At 35.7% G+C, this 22,354-nt stretch overlaps 1 protein-coding gene across 2 annotated transcripts in view; it reads right to left on the bottom strand.

Annotated features, from left to right (window-relative positions):
• The window catches only part of NNT (nicotinamide nucleotide transhydrogenase), a 113,091-nt gene that overhangs the window by 27,327 nt on the left and 63,410 nt on the right, over positions 1-22,354 (bottom strand). For both annotated transcript variants that reach the window (XM_027863491.1, XM_027863492.1), the window contains 4 exons: positions 22,072-22,232; positions 19,211-19,390; positions 11,348-11,507; positions 8,258-8,339 (listed from right to left, as the gene is read on the bottom strand). In XM_027863491.1, the coding sequence (XP_027719292.1) occupies positions 8,258-8,339; positions 11,348-11,507; positions 19,211-19,390; positions 22,072-22,232 (583 nt within the window). The remainder of the gene's footprint in view (positions 1-8,257; positions 8,340-11,347; positions 11,508-19,210; positions 19,391-22,071; positions 22,233-22,354) is intronic.

Below are 22,354 nucleotides of genomic sequence, written 5' to 3' on the forward strand. Positions count from 1 at the left end.
TTAGGACTAAACCCATCTTCATGTCTAAATAACATATACATAACCTAAAGACATTATATCAAGAAAAGTATAAGAAAACTTGGAATAATAATCTTACATGGTATTATTAGTTAACAATTATTGAGAAGATAAACAGTTTACATTGGCATAATGCTTCATGGCTGACAAAACATTTTATATACATTATTTCATTTGATTAATGTTCCAGGATACTACATTCTGACACACGGTGATTCAGTAAAATTTATAGACAACATTATCTGTTTTGATTATTTTAACAGTGTTGTGGCATGGCTCTTCGAATGCTATGGCTAGTAGGCGCCATAAAACAAAAATTATTATTGTAACCAAGACATACAAGAATTTGAACATGGACTGAGAAGCAGAATTTTATTTATTTATATTTTGTGCTGTTTATATGAACTACATTGAAGAAAATAAGGCTCAAAAAAAGACAAAAATACCTAATACTAAAAGATCTAAAAATAACCTGACTCCAGTGGTAAGAGGCATCAGTTTTGCCAATTTCAAGGCTTCCAGTGAATGAAGTAGCTACATATACCATAAATTTCCAAGAAAAGGAACTCATTATTCAATTTTGAAGAGGTAGAAAATTTTATAGATCATATGAATCCAACTCCCTTATTCCGCAGATGAGGAAACTGAAGCCCGAAGCATTTAAGCGACTTGTCCAAATTCACAACATAAGTTAGTGGCAGGGCTGATTTTCATCAAATCATCTATGCTTCAGCAGACAGTAACAAAGTAACGGAAGAAAATAACAAAGTCAAACGCCTGTCAAGCAACTTCAGGTGGCATCTCTTAGGCTGATGTGCCTACCTGGTCTCAGCATGACAGGAACTCTCGGCCATTGTTCATGTCACAATTCAACTGCGATAAACTGTATGTATCTCCAAGATACACAATGCAATACAGATGGACAATTAGTGCTGCTACTGGACAAAATGCATCACAAATTAGATATCTAGATATTTCCTGGCAACTATAAATATTGGGTTGGATGTGGATAAGGATAAAAAGGAACATTTTCTATAGTTTCCAGTTCCCAGTTTCTTTGAGGGTCCAATGGTTTGACAAACCATGCTAACAGTATGACTAACAATGACTGCCCATGGCTACTGTAGAAGAAAGGATAGATATAGGGGTGAACCTGCAGTATATATAAAGAAATACAGAAACCCCCTGAGGAATTATTTGGCTCTGCTAACTAAATTCTTTCACAAGTCTAAAAGTTCTATCTAATTTGTAGTCTAGTTTTTTCCAAAAACTAGTTTTGTAGCTATCCAACGTATCAATGGTACAGTGGGTAGAATGCCGGGCCTGGAGTCAGGAAGATTCATCTTTCTAAGTTCAAATCTGGCCTCAGATACTTATTAGCTGTGTGACCCTGGGCAAATCATTTAACCCTGCTTGCCTCAGTTTCCTCATCTGTAAAATGAGCTAGAGAAGGCAATGCCAAACCATTCTTTTTCCAAGAAAACCCCTAAATGGGGTCACAAAGAATTGGACGCAACTGAAATAAGCAAACAACAAATTTTGTAGCCACACTAAAATAAATGGCTGTTAAATTTATGCTTCTTCTTCTTTAATGCTATTATTTAGGATGACAATGCGATTCTTAACCTCCCCAAACCAGAAAATGCCAAACCACAAAGAGTGACTTAATACAAACATAACTCTCAAAGACAACGTGATGTGAGTTCTACACAATCTGCTTGTGATTCTGTGAAATACAGTCTGAGATCAGCTGATCTATGATCTACTTGCTGTCATCTTTAGTACAGGGGCCCACCCAACATCTCTTCATGAGACAAACTACTTCTAGTACAAATGATATCCCTTACCTTATTTGGAGCTCTTCATCTGGCATGCCATTACCCAGAAAGACACTACACATCTTTCTTTCCATTATGTACTACTGGGTTACTGAAAGCTCTTAATCTTCGCTCTTCATTTAGACTAACATTTCAATACACACAGCATCACTGGCTGGGCCCTTAGCCCAGTCATAAAGCCCTATATAAACTATAAGCTATAGCCTACATTCAAGTACTGCTCCAACACCTTCATGGAATGGATGTAACCCTAAGTTCTAAAAGGCAACTTTAACAGAGATCAAGCTCAAAGAGATCCTCCCAAACTAGAAAGGCTTTAAGCATGGGCCCAATGACAGACAGTTCTGTCATCTGAATGCTACCTGAAGTATCTGAAAGATTCACCAGTGAGACAAGCAAGTGTTTATATGCTAGGCATTGTGTTAGGCACTAGGGATATACACAGACAAAAAAAAATATATCTGCTATCAACAAGGCTACATACTCTCAGGAGAGACAAGCACCTATCCAAGCATACACAGAATAAATGCAAAATAAATAAATATAAGGTAGTTTAGAGAAGAAGGGTGCTAAAAGTTGGGGAAATCAGGAAAGGCTATAAAAGGTGGTGGTTGAGATGAATGTTAAAAGAAGTTAAGAGATTCTAGAAGTGAGGAAAGCACATTTTAGAAATACAGAACAATGAATACAAAGGTATAGAGAAGAGAGATGGACTGGCTCAACTACTGAGTATGGGCAGGAAATTCATTAATATTGAGCCTGGAAAGTAGACTGAGGGCAGGTTGTGAAGGTTTTTAAAAACCAAACAAAAAAATCTATTTTGTACCCTTGAAACAATAGGGAGTGGTTTACTGAGTAAGATGGCAACATGGTTCAGATCACTGCTCTAGAAAATCACTTAGGCAGCTGTGTGGAGAATGGATTCTTATGGGGAGAGACAAGGCAGAAAAACCAATTAAAATGCTATTGTAATAATTCAGGTGACAACTGAACAGGGCCTAAACTAACATGCTGACTATGTGACTAATGAGAAGAAGATGGATATAGAAATGGCAAGAGAAACACCAGAGAGCTAACCACCTGGTAACGAATTTTTTTGGCCACAACTTATAAAGACTGTCTAACAAAGGAGTGAAGGAGCTCCAGAAAAGGTAGTCACACTAATCAAATCACAGATCTTTGAAGCAGAGGCAAGCAAAAACATTAAATAACACTCAGTTCTTTCCTCAACAACTCAAAACTTCAAATGCTTGATCTCACTAGGACTCATTTTTACTACTTTAAACAATACCTTCTGTATTGGAAAAATACCTTGAAAATTAGTTAGGTTAACTTTCAAAAACTAACCCTTTGCTGGTGGTTTTGGAAAAACCTGGGAAGATCTGTACGAAGTGATGCAAAGAGAAGTGAGCAGAACCAGTAGGGCAATTTAAACTTGACAACATTTTAAACATTAACATCTTTGAAAGACTTAAGACCTATGCTCAGTGTAGTGATCAACTATGGTTCCAAAGGACCACTGAGAAAGAATGCTACCTGCCTTCTAATAGACAGGTGATAAATATGCACAATGAGACACACATTTTTGTATATGATCTTTTGATCAGCCTTTGTTTTGCATGACTATGCATACTGGTTACAAGGCAAGATAGGAGAGAGAGAAAACAAACGCTTATTACCTGGGAAAATAGCATAATTAAAAATAAATTAATATCATTGAAGAATGCTCTTTAAGAGTTAAATAATAATAACAACTGCTTCTACCAAACATCCATTCATTGGGCATGGGCTATCTGGCTCAACGATACAAGTATTAGAGTTTAATCTGTTTATAGCATAAAAGTCCAGTGGTCCTGTAGCATAAGGATATCTCTTACCAAGCTCTACTAAAGTATAAGCATAAGACAGACAAGCCACAAGGGCTTCTCAGGCAGCTGTGAGGTAATGCTATTCAGCTACCAAAGAAAATCTGAGCTCCCGAACCCTCTTGGCTTTCTAAAATAAGCTTTAGTCATAAAATGTCATGTGCCATATTATATTATCTCAACTCTTTGCTAGCATGTTATGGCTAGGGATAAAGTAAAGAAAAATAATAGTGTCTCTAAATCAATCATAAGCCATGAAGCAAGAAAGACTGTATGACAGATGCAATTTTTCTTGGCACAGTTTGGGCATAACTAATTGATGACAATTTTATGTCCATGCTGGCACTCTTCCACAACGGATGTGTGCAAGTGTGTCATTACATCTGGATGCTGGGCATGCTGGGGTCCTGAGGCACAGCAGACCTCCTGAAACCAAAGGGCCCAGCAGCTGTACTCAATGAACACCGTGGGAGCTCCACAAAGTGATGAAAGGACCAAATTACCGCAAAATGTAAATACAGATTTATTTCATTAAAACACGAGGTAACTGCTGCAGTCATCTCTTGTTCAGACATCCTCCCCTTTAAAAAAAAAAATTCATAGATATACATATGTATTCATAGCTTCCTAAAGATCATCTGAATCTCTTCCACTCAAGGATGACCTGCTAGGTGAAACATTTTTTTTAAAAAATCCTATTTTTGATGATTCCTTTAAATGGAAAACTCCCACACAGATGCTATGAAGGAAAACCAAGTAGAAGCACGATGATGCACTGTCACCACATCAGCAAGGAGAAGGCCTTACAGATTTCAGCTGCAACATTTACATAAATCTATTACAGCCCATGCTGACAGCCCAAAAATACTAAAGCAAAAAGAAAAAAATACAATGCATAAATGACAAGCATCAAATCATTTATTTCTCCTTTTATGTCTCAGAGATGAAAATGAGCTACTGATCTTCTCATGACTGAAAAACAATACAACTTTTTTTCCTACCCTAGAAAACAAATGCTTTAAACCAAAGAATGTCCTAAAATGTGTATAAAATACCAAGAATCAAACTAATACCTGATTAATTGTTACGTAAATTACATGTGGGAAAACCAAATTTAAAATTAAGAAAATACAAAGTATGCCCATGGGAATATTTTTTTTCTTCCAAACAATTACTTTTCCCATATAATACCAGTGAAATTAGTTTAAAACTGTAATTCTTAAATTCCCCTCCTCTCCATATGAACTCAATTCCTCCCAAACCACTCTTCCCAGTCCCACTTATTCTGCTGTTTTCTTTCACCTTCTCTCAAATTGGCTCAATATCTTCCTAACATTTTCTAACTTTGAATCCATCTATCCATTTAAAGATCAATAATAGATTAAATTTTTTCTAGCACTTCACTTACATGGGTAAGTGAAAGAAAAAAAAAGAAGTATGCTACATGAACAAAAATCCCCTTCCCTAGGACTACAAGAAACTCTTTTTTAAGTATGATCTTGTTTTAGTATGATTACCAATTTTGCCTCAATAATATTCAAATTCTGTGACAGAATTCAGTAGTTAACCTCGTGAACTGACTAAAGAACAATATATTTCCTTTTCTAGGGAAATAAAAAAGATTCTTTATTCATCTTTTCCATTTCTAGGTTTGTCAATTTCTTAATAATCCAAAGAATCATTAAGTTGAAAGAATATGACTATAAGAAAAGCACAGCTTTATACCTTTTATAATAGCGCCTCATGTAGAAATAGGAAAGTCAACCACCCCTTTGACTCTGGCTTCTAACAGTCACATGATGATAACCAAGTATGCCCGCTACCTGCATCATAGAAATGTTGGGCATTTGGCACTCTAAAGAACTAGGAACTTCAACACTAAAGTAGGAATACATGAGCATGACAAAAAATGTTAGAAAATATAGTTTAGGATTAAAAAATGAGATACAGGAGCACCTTGGTGGCACAGTGGATAGAGCACCAGCCCTGGAGTCAGGAGGACCTGAATTCAAATCCAGCCTCAGATATTTACTAACTGCGTGACCTTGGGCAAGTTATTTAACCCTAATTGCCTCTCAAAAAAAAAAAAAAGAAAGAAATGAGATAGGTCAAGTTCTTGTAGTTTCCACAGAAACTTCAGGCCTATATATCATGATTTTTTTTAAAGAAAAAAAACAGAAGACACAGAACATAATAAACATCAAATAATATCACAAAAAATTATATGAATTCTAACAGATAGGAAGTCACTCATTACTGATTAGAAAGTCAGTCCTGAATCAGCTACCAGACCACCAACTTGTTAAAACAAAGACTGAAATGAATACAAAGCTAAAGAAACAAAACTGAGGGGAAAAAAACTATTTTTTGTCCTGGACCTATGATTTCACTGATATAGGAAAATCCTGGTGAGGAAATTTTCTCTACCAATAGAACTCATCTGTAACTCGATAACCATAGAAAGTTGCCTGGGGCACTGACAGATTAAGTGACTTACTCAGCATCGCACAGGCAAGACTTAAGTCAAGGACAGCATGTGAACCAAAGTCTTCCTAAGTACAAGGTCAACTTGTATGTACTACCACCATGCCACTGTGTGGCCTCTATAGATCAAGACATGACAGTGATTAAACCTCCAACCTGACCTATTTGAATAAGTTATTGATGTCAAAATTTGGGAAACAGATTAAGTAAAAGACATTGGCACCAACTATAATAACTTTTTTCATTAGTGTGACTGTAGTAAATCAACTAATATGAGGAGGAGACCCAAAGAGCCTAAAAATTGCTTTAGGAATCATTTGATTTAGTTGACAAGTAGAGACTTTGTACCCAAATACAGCACCAGTTGATAATGTAATCTCATTTGTAAAACCTTGCAGAAAAGAATGATGGAAAATAATAAGCAGTAGTGTATCATAAAATAACAAGAAACCGTGGAAGGAAAAACTTGTTTAAAGAAACTTGGCAAGAGACTCAACTAAGTCAAGTCATCTTAGGGGCATTTAAGGATGAAACTAGAAGGAGGAGATAAACAGATGAAAGATGGAAAAAATCTGAAAAGATATTTATAACGAACTATTTTCACCATCATGCTCAGTGGAGTTAGCATATCTGAACTAAAATCACAGTCCCAGATGTGCTTTTAAAGAAGGTAAAAATGTCATTAAAGGAGAACAAAAATGTGAAAAAGCAGGACTAGACTTTGTGTACAAATAGGAGAACTATGTGAAGGTGACAACATTTTAAGGAAAAAGAGAAATTGATTCTCAAGACAATCTAAAGAAGAAGATACCAAACAAAAAAAATCTCTACCATATTATTGTCAAAGACAAACAACCAAAAGAATATCGATAACCGCTTGCCTAAATGCTATACTCCCAACGACATAAAGTGTCTCCAATAAGTGTAATTATCAGATTATAGGGAATATAATAATGAAGATTAGTTTGGCAGCAGTGCTGTGATGGATAATTTTAAATGAAGGCGATACATTAAGAGTTGACTACAATAATCAAGGGAGAAAAAAATAAGAGCCTGTCCCAGGATGATATCAATGGAAATTAGAGAAAAGAGGCTGAATTCTAGAAATATTTTCCTGGTAGAATCAAACTGTGGTACCACAGGGTACAAACCCCAAAACCCACTATTTTTTGACACCAGCAAGCCCAAGTCTTCTTTGGTTTTTTATTGATGCTTCATTCAAGTTTCAAATTATGACATTTATCTTACCTTACCCAGATTTCCTGGCAAATACACAGATATCTCCACGGATATGTAGAGATATATTCTATGTATTTGTGAATATGTCAAAGCAGCCTTTTCCACAATTAAGGTGTAGCCTGGTGGGGTCTAACACTTTTGCACATGATTATGCTTTTATTTCTTGTGTTATTTCTAGTTTGAAACAATGGAAAACAATTTGGTCTGCAAGTCCCATCATTTATCTCCCCACATCCCCACCAAAAAAGTTAAACTCCAAACAAAAGTCTCAATTTTTAGAAACAATTCTACTGATGATAGGTACGATAAAACATTTCTTTTTTAAAGCTGTTGTCATATTTAGATTTATGCTCCTAGCTATTAATAATCGATATTATGAATAATAAAAATCACAGAACCATTGAATAAGTGGATTTTTTAAAATGTCTACTCAGTTTCTTTGGGATCACACCTAAGTGTAATCTTAAAGACAACAAAGGATATAGGAATCCAATCGGCAATTTCTTTGGTACAAGAAATCCCTAGATAAGGGAACACCCTCAACCAACATGTCAGGACCTATTCTGCAACTTAAAGTCTCAGAGTTGCCTAGATGGAGAGCATCAAGAAGTTAAGTTGCATAGCCAGTTTGTGTCAAGAGGTGAGAATGAAGACCAGGTCTTTCTGACCACTCCACACTTCCACTCAAAGAAAACAAAAGTCATCTCTTTTCCTTTCTTTTATAACTCCCCATAGAGAGCTGGATAGACAGAGATGTGGATGTTATATACAAAAATCCTTATACCTACTTCCTGATCTCATAAATTAACTTACCTGACCTTCTTGCCTTGTTCATTAAGCATCTTTACCAAATCAGCTATAGGGTACTGTGCTTTAGCCGCACATAAACCATAGCCTGTAAGAAATATTTATTACAACATTTAAGAATATATAACAATTAATTGCTTTAATCTACAATATTTCTAATCTAGAATAATTCTAGTTACTACTATATTTAAGAAATCCATTTTACTTTCCAATTCAAAAATTATTTAATCTGAACAAAGAATAATTAATTCCAGGACTACTTAGAAATGAAAGTAAGTTTTAGCTTGGTCTTTTTCAGATTTTAATCTAAAAAAGAGGTTATAACTTGGGACTGCTCATCTAGAAACTAAGATGTTTTTGTATTTTATTTTAGATGATCGGTATGAGTGATGACAACTGTTACTTAAAAAAAAACAAAACAAAACAAGAAGCTTCCAGTTTGAAAAATCAGTAGGTTCTTACTAAACTCAGACCTTAAGAGGATACTGAAGATACCACCAAAAAATTGTCTCAAAGTACAACACATACGTCCTAACAGCGATATATGTGAGTGCTTGTTAGAGATCTAAAGTCCTACTCAGAAGTCTCATCATAATGTGGAAGGAATGCTGGGTCCAATGTATCCCCTAATAAGCCTTGGAGCCAAAATGTCTTCATCCATGGATATAGCAAGAGACTGCCTATCTGCTATCCAAGGATTAGCCTTGCCAAGTTCTAAAATGGTCATTAAATGGATGGACAACTACATGACAAATTATTTTGATCACAGTAGTCTATGTCAGTGGAGCAAGTACTTGTATTGATGAAAACAAAGTTCTTTCAAAATATAATGAAATAAAACACAGTTTCTTAGAGGGGCAGACCTGAGAAGAAGCTTTAAGTCAACTAATTCAATGATCCTCAAACTTTCTGAAGTGGCTAAACCCCCAAAAATAAAACTTTGGCAATAACCTTGCAATAAAATCTCATTTTTTAACATTACTATTACTCTTATCAAACAGCATGAGGTTGATTTTTTAAAAATCTTATATTTTCTGAAACTAATATCATAAAAAACTGTGGATGTGATTGCTTATTATTTGTGTTTTATAACTGGGAATGTATTATATGGCATGGCTTACTTTGTAAAAAGTTTCAAAACAGTTTTCATTTTCTCTTTTACTTACATAAGAAATACTTGTCGAATTGAATAAGCTAGTATTTTTAGAAGCTTTTCATTCATCACATTTTCACTTAAGAAATTTGAGAGCTTTGTTAACTGGAATTTGTTCATTAATCCTTTTGTAAATCTGTCAGGACCATGGAACTATTTATTAAAATCTGGTAACATCACATACACACACTGTGCATCAGGATGACTAGAAGTCAGACCAAACTTGAAATCTGTTACTATCAAGTGTGTTTCTTCTGTACATGGAATATGGTACTTCAATGTGGTGCCTGCAGGTTTCCTTCATTATAAAATCTTAGTTATTAGTACTTCTGCCTTTTCATCTCTTTAAACTTTGGATTTTATCCAAAATTTCATAATTAGTATTGGCATAAAAAAAAAGCTTTTTTTGAGTAAAAATTGATAGGCAATCATTATTTTACACACATTAATCCATTCAGTGATAGTGCATCATTTATTATTGAGTAGTAAAATGATTGATTCTAGGCCAGTAAGAAACCAACTGCAATGTTTTGGGTTTTTTTTCCCTACTGAGTGAACATTGAGCATAACCAAAATAGACAACCATTGACAAGCGTTTATTGTATGTATTAAACATCTGCTATGAGCCAAACACTATGCAAGGTGCTGGAGATTCAACTATAAAGGATGAAACAATTCCTACTGTCAAGAAGCTTAAGCAAATGGGGTTGCTGAGTGTTTTTTTATACTATTAAGGGAAAATAATTATCATTAATTAAGCATCTGACATGTGCCAAACACTATGCTAAGCACTTTACAAATATCATCTCATTCGATCCTCTTAGTATAATCCCTTGAATTATTTTGTAGGATCCCAAGATTCCACAAAATACAGTCTGAGAAACATTATGTAGATAAAGTTGCCGAAGCCTCAAGGGGTTAAATAACTGATCTATGGTCACACAGCAACTAAGCATTAGCACAGAAGAGAGAACATCTCCGGTTTGGGGTCTCGTGTTCTTTCTTTTTTTTTTTTTCTTTTTTTTCTTTTTGGTGAGGCAATTGGGGTTAAGTGACACAGCCAGTAAGTGTCAAGTGTCTGAGGCTGGATTTGAACTTGGGTCCTCCTGACTTCAGGGCCAGAGTCTATCCACTGTGCCACCAAACTGCTCCTACTGCACCACCTCACTGCCCCTTCATGTTTTTTCTACTGTACCATAACAACTCTTGATTCATGTGGATTTTTAAAATTACAGTTTCTGTGGAACCACAAAGCAGCTCAGAAAAAATCAATTAAAGAAGTTTCCAGAGGGCAACCCACAGAGCTTCCTTGGAAAGACAAAGCAGATTGAATGCTAGATCTGGAGTCAGAAAGACTTGATTTCAGATCCAAAGCTTCTAACACTATCTGTGTGATCGTATACAAGTCACTCAACTTCCTTGATGGTACACAGTAGGCACTTAACAAATGTTTATTGACAGACTGATTGATTGAATTGAGCCTCAGAAAACTCTCTAACTTTATTAAGTTATAAACAGACAAGACAAAATCATATATCTTTAAGATATTGAAATAATTTTTTTGCAAATTCTGTCATGCCTTTAAAAAAAAAAAGTCAGTAGATGAAATCCCATACTATCACTGTGATCAAGAATGGCAAGACTGCAAAAGGCTGATTTTTACCACTTAAAGGCAGATGGTTCAGGCTCAGAAAACTGATAGGATAAACAAAGGAAATGAAAATGAACAAATAAGGTCAAGCTATTCACTGGGAACCTAAAGGGGCATTTGTCTTGGTCTCTATGCAACTCTCAAAACTTGGGTGCCACCCTTCAGGAAATGAATTCTTCATTTTTTTTATTTTAATTTTTTTAATTATCAAGAATGAAAAAGGAATCCTCCACTCTGAAGAACTCTTAAAAAGAAATCATCGTTTCCTTTTTTTTTTCTCATTTATTTTTACCTGGAGTAATGATGATGCTATTGGCTTCTTTTATCATATCAACAGCGTTATCCAGATTAATTTCAGTATGTGTGCCAGAAATTTCCATAGGTTTCCCACCAGCTGTCGAAGTAGTGCCATAGCCTCCAAGGATCACATTAGCCAGGGAACGATTCATGGCCTGGGATTCAAAACCATTAGAGTTTCAGAGCAGATGACAAATTAAACTGAACAAAACTGCTTATTCTGCTTAAAAAATCATATTCTTCAGAAGATAGAAGCAAGCTGTTTTAATATACATTACTTTCATCTGTTAAGACTATCACCTTCACACAGATATGCATTTTCCATGCATGCTTCAATAAAAGATAAGATGCAAACGGGCAGCTTGGTACAGATTCCCACCTCAGACAACACCCATTAACTGTCTTAATCCTGATTAGGCATGGTCTGTCTGATCTATGTACAGATTCTCCAGCAGTGTGAAACAGTGATAGCAAGGAATCACAGGAAATGGGAATTTTACAAGATGACTCCCTGTAAATCCTTCACCATGAACTGCTCAGAGCGGCAAAGTGGAGACAGAGAACTGGGGAAAAGCAAACTGGCCCAAGCTGTTTCACTGGAGTAATGCTGCCCCCTGTCATCAAGAGTAGGTACAGCCCTCTCACTTTTTCTGATGAATCCCTTCTGACATGAGGCCCTATATGGCATTACTGGGCTCCCAAAATTTTTACTTAAAGTTAAGCATGTTCGTTATCTGTTTTTATGTTAAGCCTATATACGTTTCCCATTCTAAATATTTTCAGTCACCAAAACATGCAGCACACCAATTTTTCAACTAGAATACTATGCAACATATAACAGAGAAATGCCTATAAAAAATATTTGTTTTTAAAAGGATGTGCATAGGATTTAAAACTAAAGACAAATTACATAAGCTAAAGACTACTGGTCCTATGCGAAGGCACTATGGTACCATAATTCAGTTGCTAACTTTATGAATAATTCTAAAATTATTCCCATTCTATTTTTCCTATTCATGACCTGTCCATGATGCTTTACAGTTGACTGAGTTTCAGGATGTAAAAAAGGCTCTCCCTCTAAAAAAATCTGGTGGTTTACAATGCAAGCATTGCAATGGCAGAAAAGAGACAGCTTTCTATCCAAAGGCTAGCATGACATTTTATTTTGTTTAGGAGATCTTGACAGATATAACAGTAAGAAAAAAAAAAGGAGAGACAAGCCAAATTATTAAAAGCAGTCCGAGAACACGCAGCACCAATATCAAAGCTGACAAATACAGCACGGCACAGCTGGGAAAAGAGATGGCTTTGAAACCAGAAGACCTCGGGTTTAAATCTCAGTATTAAACTGAGGTAATACTTGGCAAAGTCACTTCAGATATTTGGGCCTCAGTTTCCTTATTTGTAAAATACAGGTGTTGGGCTCAATGACTTCTAAGGTCCTTTCCAGCTCTAAATTTATGACATTAGATCAGAACATGGCCAAAAGTAGTTGTTATTGGTTTTTTTGGTGCAGATCTGTGAATTCTTTAGTTGAGGTCATTCCTAGTGTGGAAACTCCCTCCACTGATGAAAATTGACAACTCATCTATAACTTCATAGTTTTAGAGAGCTGCTTCAGACACTATGGGTTACATGGGACTTGCTTCTAGTCACATAATTAGTATGAGTCACAAGCAGGATTTAAGCTCTGATCTTCCAACATCAGTCCATTGCTTGAGTCAGAGTGTGTTCACCAGGCAAATGCGCATTCCACAGGAGCCAGAATTCTAGCAAATTTCTCTGATATTATGACACTCTAAGTAAAATTTGGAATACCTTGTAAAGGTTTTTTTGAGTACTCAAGGGTCCACGTAAAAAAAATTGTTTTTAATTATTTAAGGATGGTTACTTATCACAATGGGCCACTAAGATTAAAATCCTTGATTCATCTTTTTACAACTAAATCCCAGGCTTACAACTAAATCCCAGGCAAAAACCTAGGCTGAATATATTTAAGGCCTCTAACCTATTTCCCTTTAAATTGTTTAGGGACATTCTTGGAAGTTCTGTTTGTGACTACAATTAAATCAATAAAATGGGTAAGCAATTTATTTTTTTCATCCCTAAGCAGTGGTTTAAAGACAGTTCAACAACTTTATTTATTTGTGGCTACAACATATAGAGCACTATACTAAATCCTAGGAGAGATGCAAAGACTAAAGATGTTGTCCTTAATCTTTTGGAGCTCAAAATCTGGTATGGGGAGAGGGATATAAAAAACTATAATATAAAATATTATAATACAAAATTATGTTCAATAAATGCATTAGATTAGAAATGTGCAGATCAAATTCTATTTGAGATTGAAGACAAGAAGGGTCAAATATACTGGCTGAGGATCAAGAAAAGTGCCAGGAAAGAGATGGGCTTTTCAGGTGGGCACAATGATATTCCACACACATGAAACAGCATGAGAGGCAGAGAGGTCAGAAAGTACAAGATGCATTCAGAGCATGGTAGGTGGTCTACTTAAAGACCTAGCTATTTCTGATACAGGTATTTTTTTAATTTAAGTGTATATTTTCTAGTAAATTTGGGGGAAAGATTTTAGGAAAAAAGTAATGTCAAAAAAAAGGCCTTGTTTCATTGCTGTAGGTTAGAATAATTCATTTGTTGGAAGTTTACTCCAATTCACCATTATGAAAGGATAAAATTAATTTTACTTAAAATGAGCTATTTTTCTTAATAAGCTCAATGGAGTTGAAGGAAAAGAAATGAGAGAGTTCTGTAGATATTTAATTAATAAAGTGTTCTAATGTCTAGATACATTTAAGGAAGAGAAAGAAATAGGAAGTAAAAAAACATAGCAGTTTAACAATCAAGTCCACTTGTTAACATGTACCCACAATTAAAACCCTGTTAGAGTGATTCCATGTGGTCTCTTAAAAACTAAATTATTTTTCATTTCTGTGAATTTACCATTGCAACACTGTAATTTTTTCAATGGATGCTCTAAAGACACTTAAGTGGTTAAAGTAATTTTTTTCCACTTAAGTGATATCCTGTGACCACTGAACTAAATACCGAAGAGTCCTTGGCTCCTCAGAAAGGCAAAAACACAGAGTCCTTTCAAGTGAATATAATGTATTATAAAAATTGTACTTTATTACAGAATCTAATTCACATAAATCCAAACAAACACATTTTATTAGAAATGAATCTGAAAACAAAGGAAAGTCTTACAATGACCTCAGCCACAGCAATAACCATGAAGTACCATGCATGAGCATCTTTCTCTCCGTGTTTCCTAAGTGTTAATTACTCTTAAAACAGTCTCCTCATGCATAAAATCTGCTTTAGCTGACAAAATGCTTCATTTTGCTGCCTTTTTGACTGTGTCAACAAATAGTACATAATGAGGAAGTATGGACTAAATCCTCTAGACAACTCCAAGATGTGGCAACATTTTGGCAAAATCTTCCTTTGCCCAACCAGCACAGACACTGACCTTAAAGAGAAGCACTATGCAAAGAAGGAAAATGAAGCTGTTGTCTCTGACTTAGCGGGGGCTGACTAAGGTGTCACCACTCAACTCTTTTTATGCCTTGCCTTAGGGGTACAGTAGGATAGGTTCTTCAGGGACACAAAGGGCAAAGGTAGGACCAAACGAAGGCTGAAGGGAAAGAAAATGAAGGCTGTTCCTCGTCTGACTGCCCCAGCTCTGGTGACTCTCCTCAGCTCCTTCACTTCCATTCATTCATGAAGCGTCTACTCCATACAAGACTCTAAATATAAAAAGAGGAAACCATTCCTGCCAGCCGGAAGTTTATAAACCACATCCTCCTTTTTATCCTGCTCTCAAATTGTCTCTGGATCCTATAATGAAATAACCAAATCACTGAGAATCTGGTCTTCATCTGAGGTACAAACAAGTCTTATATTAGTCCTGTGGGTGCAAAGACACACTATCTGCACCTAGGTGTAACTCTGTCTTTCATCATGAGGTCTAAATGAAAAAAGGAAAGGCGTAATAACTCATAGTTACACAAAGAATGAAGACTCACAAAGTATTTTTCCTCATAACCACTCTATCAGATAGAGACTATACATATCACTATTCTCATTTTAGAGATGAGGAAACTAAGGCTCAAAGAGACTGACTTTCCTATAATCACACTTCCAAATTAAATGTTAACATGAAGTCTTGAGCCTAGGTCTCCAATCCCAATACTCCTGCTACTATACCACACTTTATTCATACCACGTTTCCTTTTGCAAATGCATGCGCTCTCTCTCTTCTCCTTCTCTCTTCCTTGCTTTCCCTCTCCCTCCCTCCCTTTCTCCCTCTTTCTCTCTCTCAGAAAGTCTCTGAAGGGCTTGCTTCTGGAATAGGAACACAGGGAAGAAGACCAGGAAAAGGAAAAAAAATTCTAATCAGAAACAACAGGTAGTGACAGCAGGAAGGAAAGCAAGCAAGCAAGCGAGGGCTTCCCCATATTACAAAAAAGGGGTCACAAAAAGACACAAAGCAAACCAAGAAGCGTCCTCCTCAGGGGTCCCAGTGGGAGGAAATGTCCCACACTTTTCCCCAGATCCTTATTCCCAAGCCATCTCTACTCTCAATCAGCCCATATCTCTACCCTTGAACTTCACGAATGGGAAGAATGTTAGATACTAATAGCTAAAATTTCCATTGCACTTACTATGTGCCAGGCACTGTCCTAAGTGCTTTATAATATATGATAATATATATATAACTATTATCTCACTTCTTGATCCTCACAACAGCCCTGGGAAGTAGATGGTATTATTATCTCCAATTTTCAATTAAGGAAACTGAGGCAAACAGAGGTTAAGTGACTTTGCCCAAGGTCACACAGCTATTAAGTGTCTAAGGCTTGATTGGAACTTAGGTCTTCTTGACTCCAGGCTGGTGCTCTATTTACTGCACCACAAAACATAGGGAAATGTGTTTTTGGCATGCCATGCAGGAAATGGCCTATTTTTCCACTTCATTACTGTAACATAAAGTGTGGAAGACCTCCTGTACTTTAGCAGAGAGGCATTATAGGCAAAATGATCTTAATGTGAGCCAACCTGAGAACCTAAACCTCATGCATAATGCCATTAATAATGAAAAATAAATGAATTATTAATTTCTTTTAAAAACTAATGAATATAGGGGGCAGCTAGGTGGCGCAGTGGATAGAGCACCGGCCCTAGATTCAGAAGGACCTCAGTTCAAATCCGACCTCAGACACATAACACTTACTAGCTATGTGACCCTGGGCAAGTCACTTAACCCCCACTGCCCAACCAAAAAAAAAAAAAAAAACTAACGAATATATTTTGGACACAACACATTTGCTAAGCCCACAGAAATGTTCCAGACCAGTTGTTTATAAATCTAATTTTTCTAAATTGAATCACATCTTAAATGCACTCTGGAATCTTACTAAAGGAATCATATGGTGAATTTTTATGGAGTGAAGATTCTCTTTGTAAAATAAATACTCACTATATCTTCAAGGTTGACATGGTAACACACTCCTGTACTCCCTGCTGCTGAGGCTGGCAAATTGCTTGACCTCATGAGTTCTGAGAAGTATGACAGCTAAAGCTGATTGAGTGTCCATACTAAATCCAGAACCAATATGTGAGACCTGAAAGTAGGGGGCTATCAGGCTGCCTAAGAAAAGATCAACTAGTCCAGGTCAGAAATGGAGTATGTTAAAGCTTCCAGACCTATCAGCAGTGGGATTGGGCCCATGAGTGGTAGATGTACTTCCTGTTCCTGCCTAAGCAAGATAGAGAGACCTAGTCTCCAATACAGTTCTCGCTTAAGGACCATTCTGCAAACATCCCCTCCCCTCGTGGAGCTTCATGGGGTCCTCACCCCCTCTGCAGCTGTGAGGTCCCTGAAGCCAGAAAGGCTTCAGTGCCAGGGCCCTGTAGCCTAAACAGAGGTCCCCAGGGTTGTACCTCTGAGGCCTCCACCACCACCTCTGCAGCCAGCACCTACCAAGAAGAGACAGAACTGGAGCCTTGGCCAGCACTGGGAAGTTGAATTTTCCTAATTCGAATTTATGTAAAGCAAGAACTGTCTGTGTGTGCACGTATGTGAGTATGTGTATGTGTGTATATATATACACACACACACGATATATATGGTTTTTTTTAAATGCAAGATAATCTAAATTTTCCTATATCTGGTTTGCTTAAAGCAATACATGCCTGCTCTTCCTAAGTATTTTTTCCTTGGCGTAAGCTTTTTTTAAACAATTACTTATAAAGACTGTGCCTTTATTGTGGTTTCCTGACTGAGTTGCCAATTTCCCTCCCATGTGTTGCTAAGCACCTCCTTAGCAAGGTCATTTCTTACACCTAGAAATATGAAATAAAAACCAAAGGAAATCAACTAAAAAGTATCAGAATTCAGTAAAACTGAGCAGGAAATAAATTTTACATTAAGAATTAAATTAAAATATACATTTAAAAGCAAATTATTGCAAATTGGTAATACTACCAGAGATAGAATATTGGAGTGATCTTAGCTAATGTTACATTTATATTCTCACTTAAGTGTTCAAGTGGGACACTTTATCCCAATGAATGGGTATACTGAAGACTTGGTAAAGTTGAAAGAAAACAAAAGAAATAGGAATATCAGAATTAAAGGAAGAAAAGGAGCGCTAGAGATGTCATGAGACACCCAATGAAAAAAATATATATTCAGCAGGAATGGCTTCTCATAATTGTTTCAGAAGCCATTGCAGAATAGCTGTGCTACAGATTCCTTACTATTATCCTACAGGATAAGATTGTCCAGTTATTACACAAACTAAGAAGAATAGAAGAATGGATCAGAGAGAGTTATGTGAGAAATGCTATTGACAAATATAAAGGTCATAGAGGATACTTTTTTTTAAAGAGACATCAAGGTAGGAAGCACAGAGGCTAATACTGGTAGGACTATCACACTATGAAAAATTACTATATCAGCAGTTAGGTAAAAACAGCTACCTTTTAAAACTAACAAGTCAGGTTACATTAATAATGCAAATTTGCTGCCCCCTGCTGGCCATTAAGATTTTTTCAAAGAAACAAGATCAGTCTAAAGTTTTAGTTTATAATAGATCACATCCATTTTCAGAAAAAAATTTTAACAAGGTAACATTAGAAATTTCTTCTTCATCAGGCTTCATCAATAAAAAGAAATCTCAAGTGATGTAAGTGTTAATATTAAAAATATGAAAATCCTAACCCAACCATCAAAATCAAGTCATTTGTGTTCTACAAAACTTTGTGACGAGTTTGAGGTATCAAAACCCTTAAATTATTTTACATTATGGGCAAAGGAACAATGAAATCTTTGCTTTTTCACATAACATATCTATGGCAAGCCTCCCCAAAAAATTATAAAGAAATTTTAATTTAAATTAAAATTTAAAAATGAACTGCCCAAATATGTTTCATATTGAGAACTGAAGAAACAAGAATGAGTCATTTTCCCTCCTGAATTATTTGTAAAATTAAAATCACTTTTCTTTAATCACTAATATGGTTCTCTTGTACCACAGCCTACTTGGGCAATAAAATGTATTTTGGAAAACAATTCAATTTAATTCAATGACTTACAATATAATGCCTTTGTCATCAAGAAATAAAATCACAAAAGAAAACTGAATTTTCAAAGTATATGTGTTGATTCTTTGAGATCAGTCTTGACCTTAATTAAATTTTTTGAAAAACATATTTAAAACCAAAAATCAGATATTCCTCTAAGGAGAAAAAAAAAACTGATGTTCTGATTTTACATTGCAAATTCTCAATGTCACTTTGATATCTTCCCCCATATACTTGTCTTCTTGCTTACCACACACATGATGTAGGAGAGGATAGCACCAGAGGAGCCAATCAGAGCACCCACAATAGTGAGTAAGTTGTTGTTAAGAAGGAAACCTTCAGCACACAGAGCCCATCCTGAGTAGCTGTTCAATACAGTGATAACTACGGGCATGTCAGCACCACCAATAGCAGCTGTTAAAGTCACACCCTGATAAAGGAAAAGCAACAATAAATTAATTAGGCAAGAAGCAACTTAAGACAACCCACTTACTCAACAACAGCATACTGGTAGGTGGACATATAAATAATAACCTTACTTTACTAGTCTGAATATAGGTCACAAATCTAACTAGTCAAAAACCACTGTAACTACTTGAAGCCTTTCCTATAGCTCAAATACACCTCAAATCAGAGCAATAGCATCAATCTTAACACATGACTTGTCTAAAATCTGAATACAGTTTATTCACAGTATAAACAATACTACCTTGCAGTATGGATGGATAAGTATATTTCTAAGGAATTAAAATATATTTGAAATCTTAAGAGGTGGCCATCATTCAGTCCATTATAATAAATGGAATTATTAAAATCTTGGGCAGGGGTGGTAATCATAATTTCAGACAATGTAATAACAAAAACAGTTATGATTAAAATTTTGAAGTGTTCTAACCAAGACAGTAAAGTCGAACATTTTAAAATCATACATGAATCACTAAAATCATTTAGGAATGGACTCTCTAAATGCCTGAAGACCACTAGCCTGTCCTATGCTACCTTCCCCGAGTCTTGTTTATCCGAACTAAACACCTGCAGGTGGACTATTCTTCACATGACACAGATTTCAAGACTACTTAGTGGCCTTCTCCATGCAACTCAATCCAACTATCTAGCATTTATGAAGAGTCAAGTATGTGCAAGATGGTCTGCTAAATACTAGGGATACCAAGAGACAGGGACTGGTTTTGTGATTTCATTGTTATCTGGAACTTCCAGATAAGGAAACTCCTTATCTAACAATGCAACATATAGTCAGATAGTTGCCTAGGACACAAAGAAGTTAAAGAATTTGCCCAGGGTCATACTACCAGTATGTGTTTAAGGAAGGACTTGAACTCAGGTTTTCCTGGTTCTAATGACAGTTCTCTATCCCATACAACATAATTCAGAAGTGAAAAACAGTTCCTGCCTTCTAGGAGCTTAGAGTCTTCTTATTAAAAAAGTTAGCTCAGGATATCCTAAGAAGTATCTTATAAAGATTAAAGGAATAGTGGGACTATTCGGGGTACCTTTCCTTCCTTCATAGATATATAATAGATATAACAGATGGTTCACGGTAACCAGTCAATAAATTAACAAAAATTTATTAGACTGCTACTATGCTCCACATAAAGTGCTAAGTGCTGGGACACAAAGAAAAGCAAAAGATAGTCTGTGACCTCAAGGAGCTCATAGTCAGGCCATTCTTTTAGAATTCATCTCTTCTCAAAGGTAAGATCTAGAAAGTCTTTATTTGAGAAACACTTAAGTTAACCTCAGAGTAAATCCATTAGAAAGACTTCACAAGAAATTGAATCTCCATTAACAACTCAATATGATTTCCCTCGTTGGGGCTCCAATTAAGTTCAATTAAAAAAAAATACACAGAACTAGTGAAGAACAATGCAATTGCTGAATTCTTTTCTGGATCTTAAATGCCCTATAGGGTAATGGCTTCAACTGTAGAATTATTATAGAAATCCAGCTTCCTTTATAAAAGTCACTAAACTCTGCAAACTCCTTGAGAGTGATGACACTACTAGACATCACAAGGAGCTCAAGGACAAAGGGAAAAACCCCACGCATACAAAAATATTTACAGCATCTCTTTTTGCAGTTACTAGGAAACAGAAGCAAAATAGATATCCATCAATTGGGGAATGGTTGAAAAAAATTATAATATAAAATGGAATATTACAACAACAAGTCTGAATAATTCAGAGAAGTTTAGGAAAAACTTATATGAACTGAAGAAAAGTAAAGTAAGCAGAATTAGGAGAATAATTTACACAATAATTTATCCAATAATTAAAAGGAAAATACATCAAAAGATATCAGAATGGTTTTACAAGCAAATTTTACCAAATATTTAAAGAACAATTAATCCCAATACTATGTAAAGTATTTGGAAAAATAGGCGGAGTCCAACCAAATTCCTTTTACAACACAAAAGACATCAGACCAGTAATGTAATAAAAAAAAAATAAAGCATTTTAATAAAATAAAATACATTTAGCTGATAGCTGAAAATACAATGTGTAATAAATGCTTCATGATAACCAGTCAGTTCGTCAGCAAAAATGTATCGAGTACCTACTATTTGCTAGGCATTGTGCAAAGTGCAGGGGATACAAAGAAAGGCTCTCAAGAAGCTCAAAGTCAAGATATTTGTTTCAAATTCATCTTTACTCCTCAGATAAAAGATCTTAACAGCATCTGATAGCTCTTTATTTGGATTATATCAAATAAACCAGATGGAGATCAGGACAACTGGAGATGGCCCAGGATACAGTGGGAGGCATTGGCCTTTTCAAGCTAACAGGTCTCAGTTTGATTGAGGCAGCACCCATTTAGTAATTAAGGCTTAATAAGAAAAGAGGCAGAGAATGGCCTCTTTAAAAAAAAAATTGATCTTGGAGGGAAAGATCCTCAGAGTTTCTGGCCAAAACAGAAACAGCTGCTATTTACATTCAAGACATGATACACCTTTAGAAGCGACAAATGAAGTCAGAAAATAAGATAAAGAATTATGAATTAGCCTTATCAAAAATGTAACAGATAAAACATGAGTAGAATACAGTTTCATGGAATACTTTCAATGGCCCTTATTTCATTCCTCCATTCACTTACCATGATGGCTGAGAGGGCAGACACAGAACCCAGACAGGTAATTCCCATCGTGTAGCTTGGATCAAGCATATACGGAATTATTCCACCTGCACTAGCAGTCAGCAAGCCTAGATTGAGTAAATGCCTTCCAGGTAGGAGGAGAGGGGCAGATTTCAGTATTCCTAGAAACAAATATATTTTTCAGAATCCAGAAATTTTGCTAAGACTTTATTCCCCTTAAAAATATAGTAAAACTAACATAAGAAAACTCAGAAAACGGTGACTCTGACACAGGATACTGAAA

Source organism: Vombatus ursinus, unplaced genomic scaffold (assembly GCF_900497805.2).
Source record: "Vombatus ursinus unplaced genomic scaffold, bare-nosed wombat genome assembly UNPS02014772.1, whole genome shotgun sequence".
Taxonomy (NCBI): domain Eukaryota; kingdom Metazoa; phylum Chordata; class Mammalia; order Diprotodontia; family Vombatidae; genus Vombatus; species Vombatus ursinus.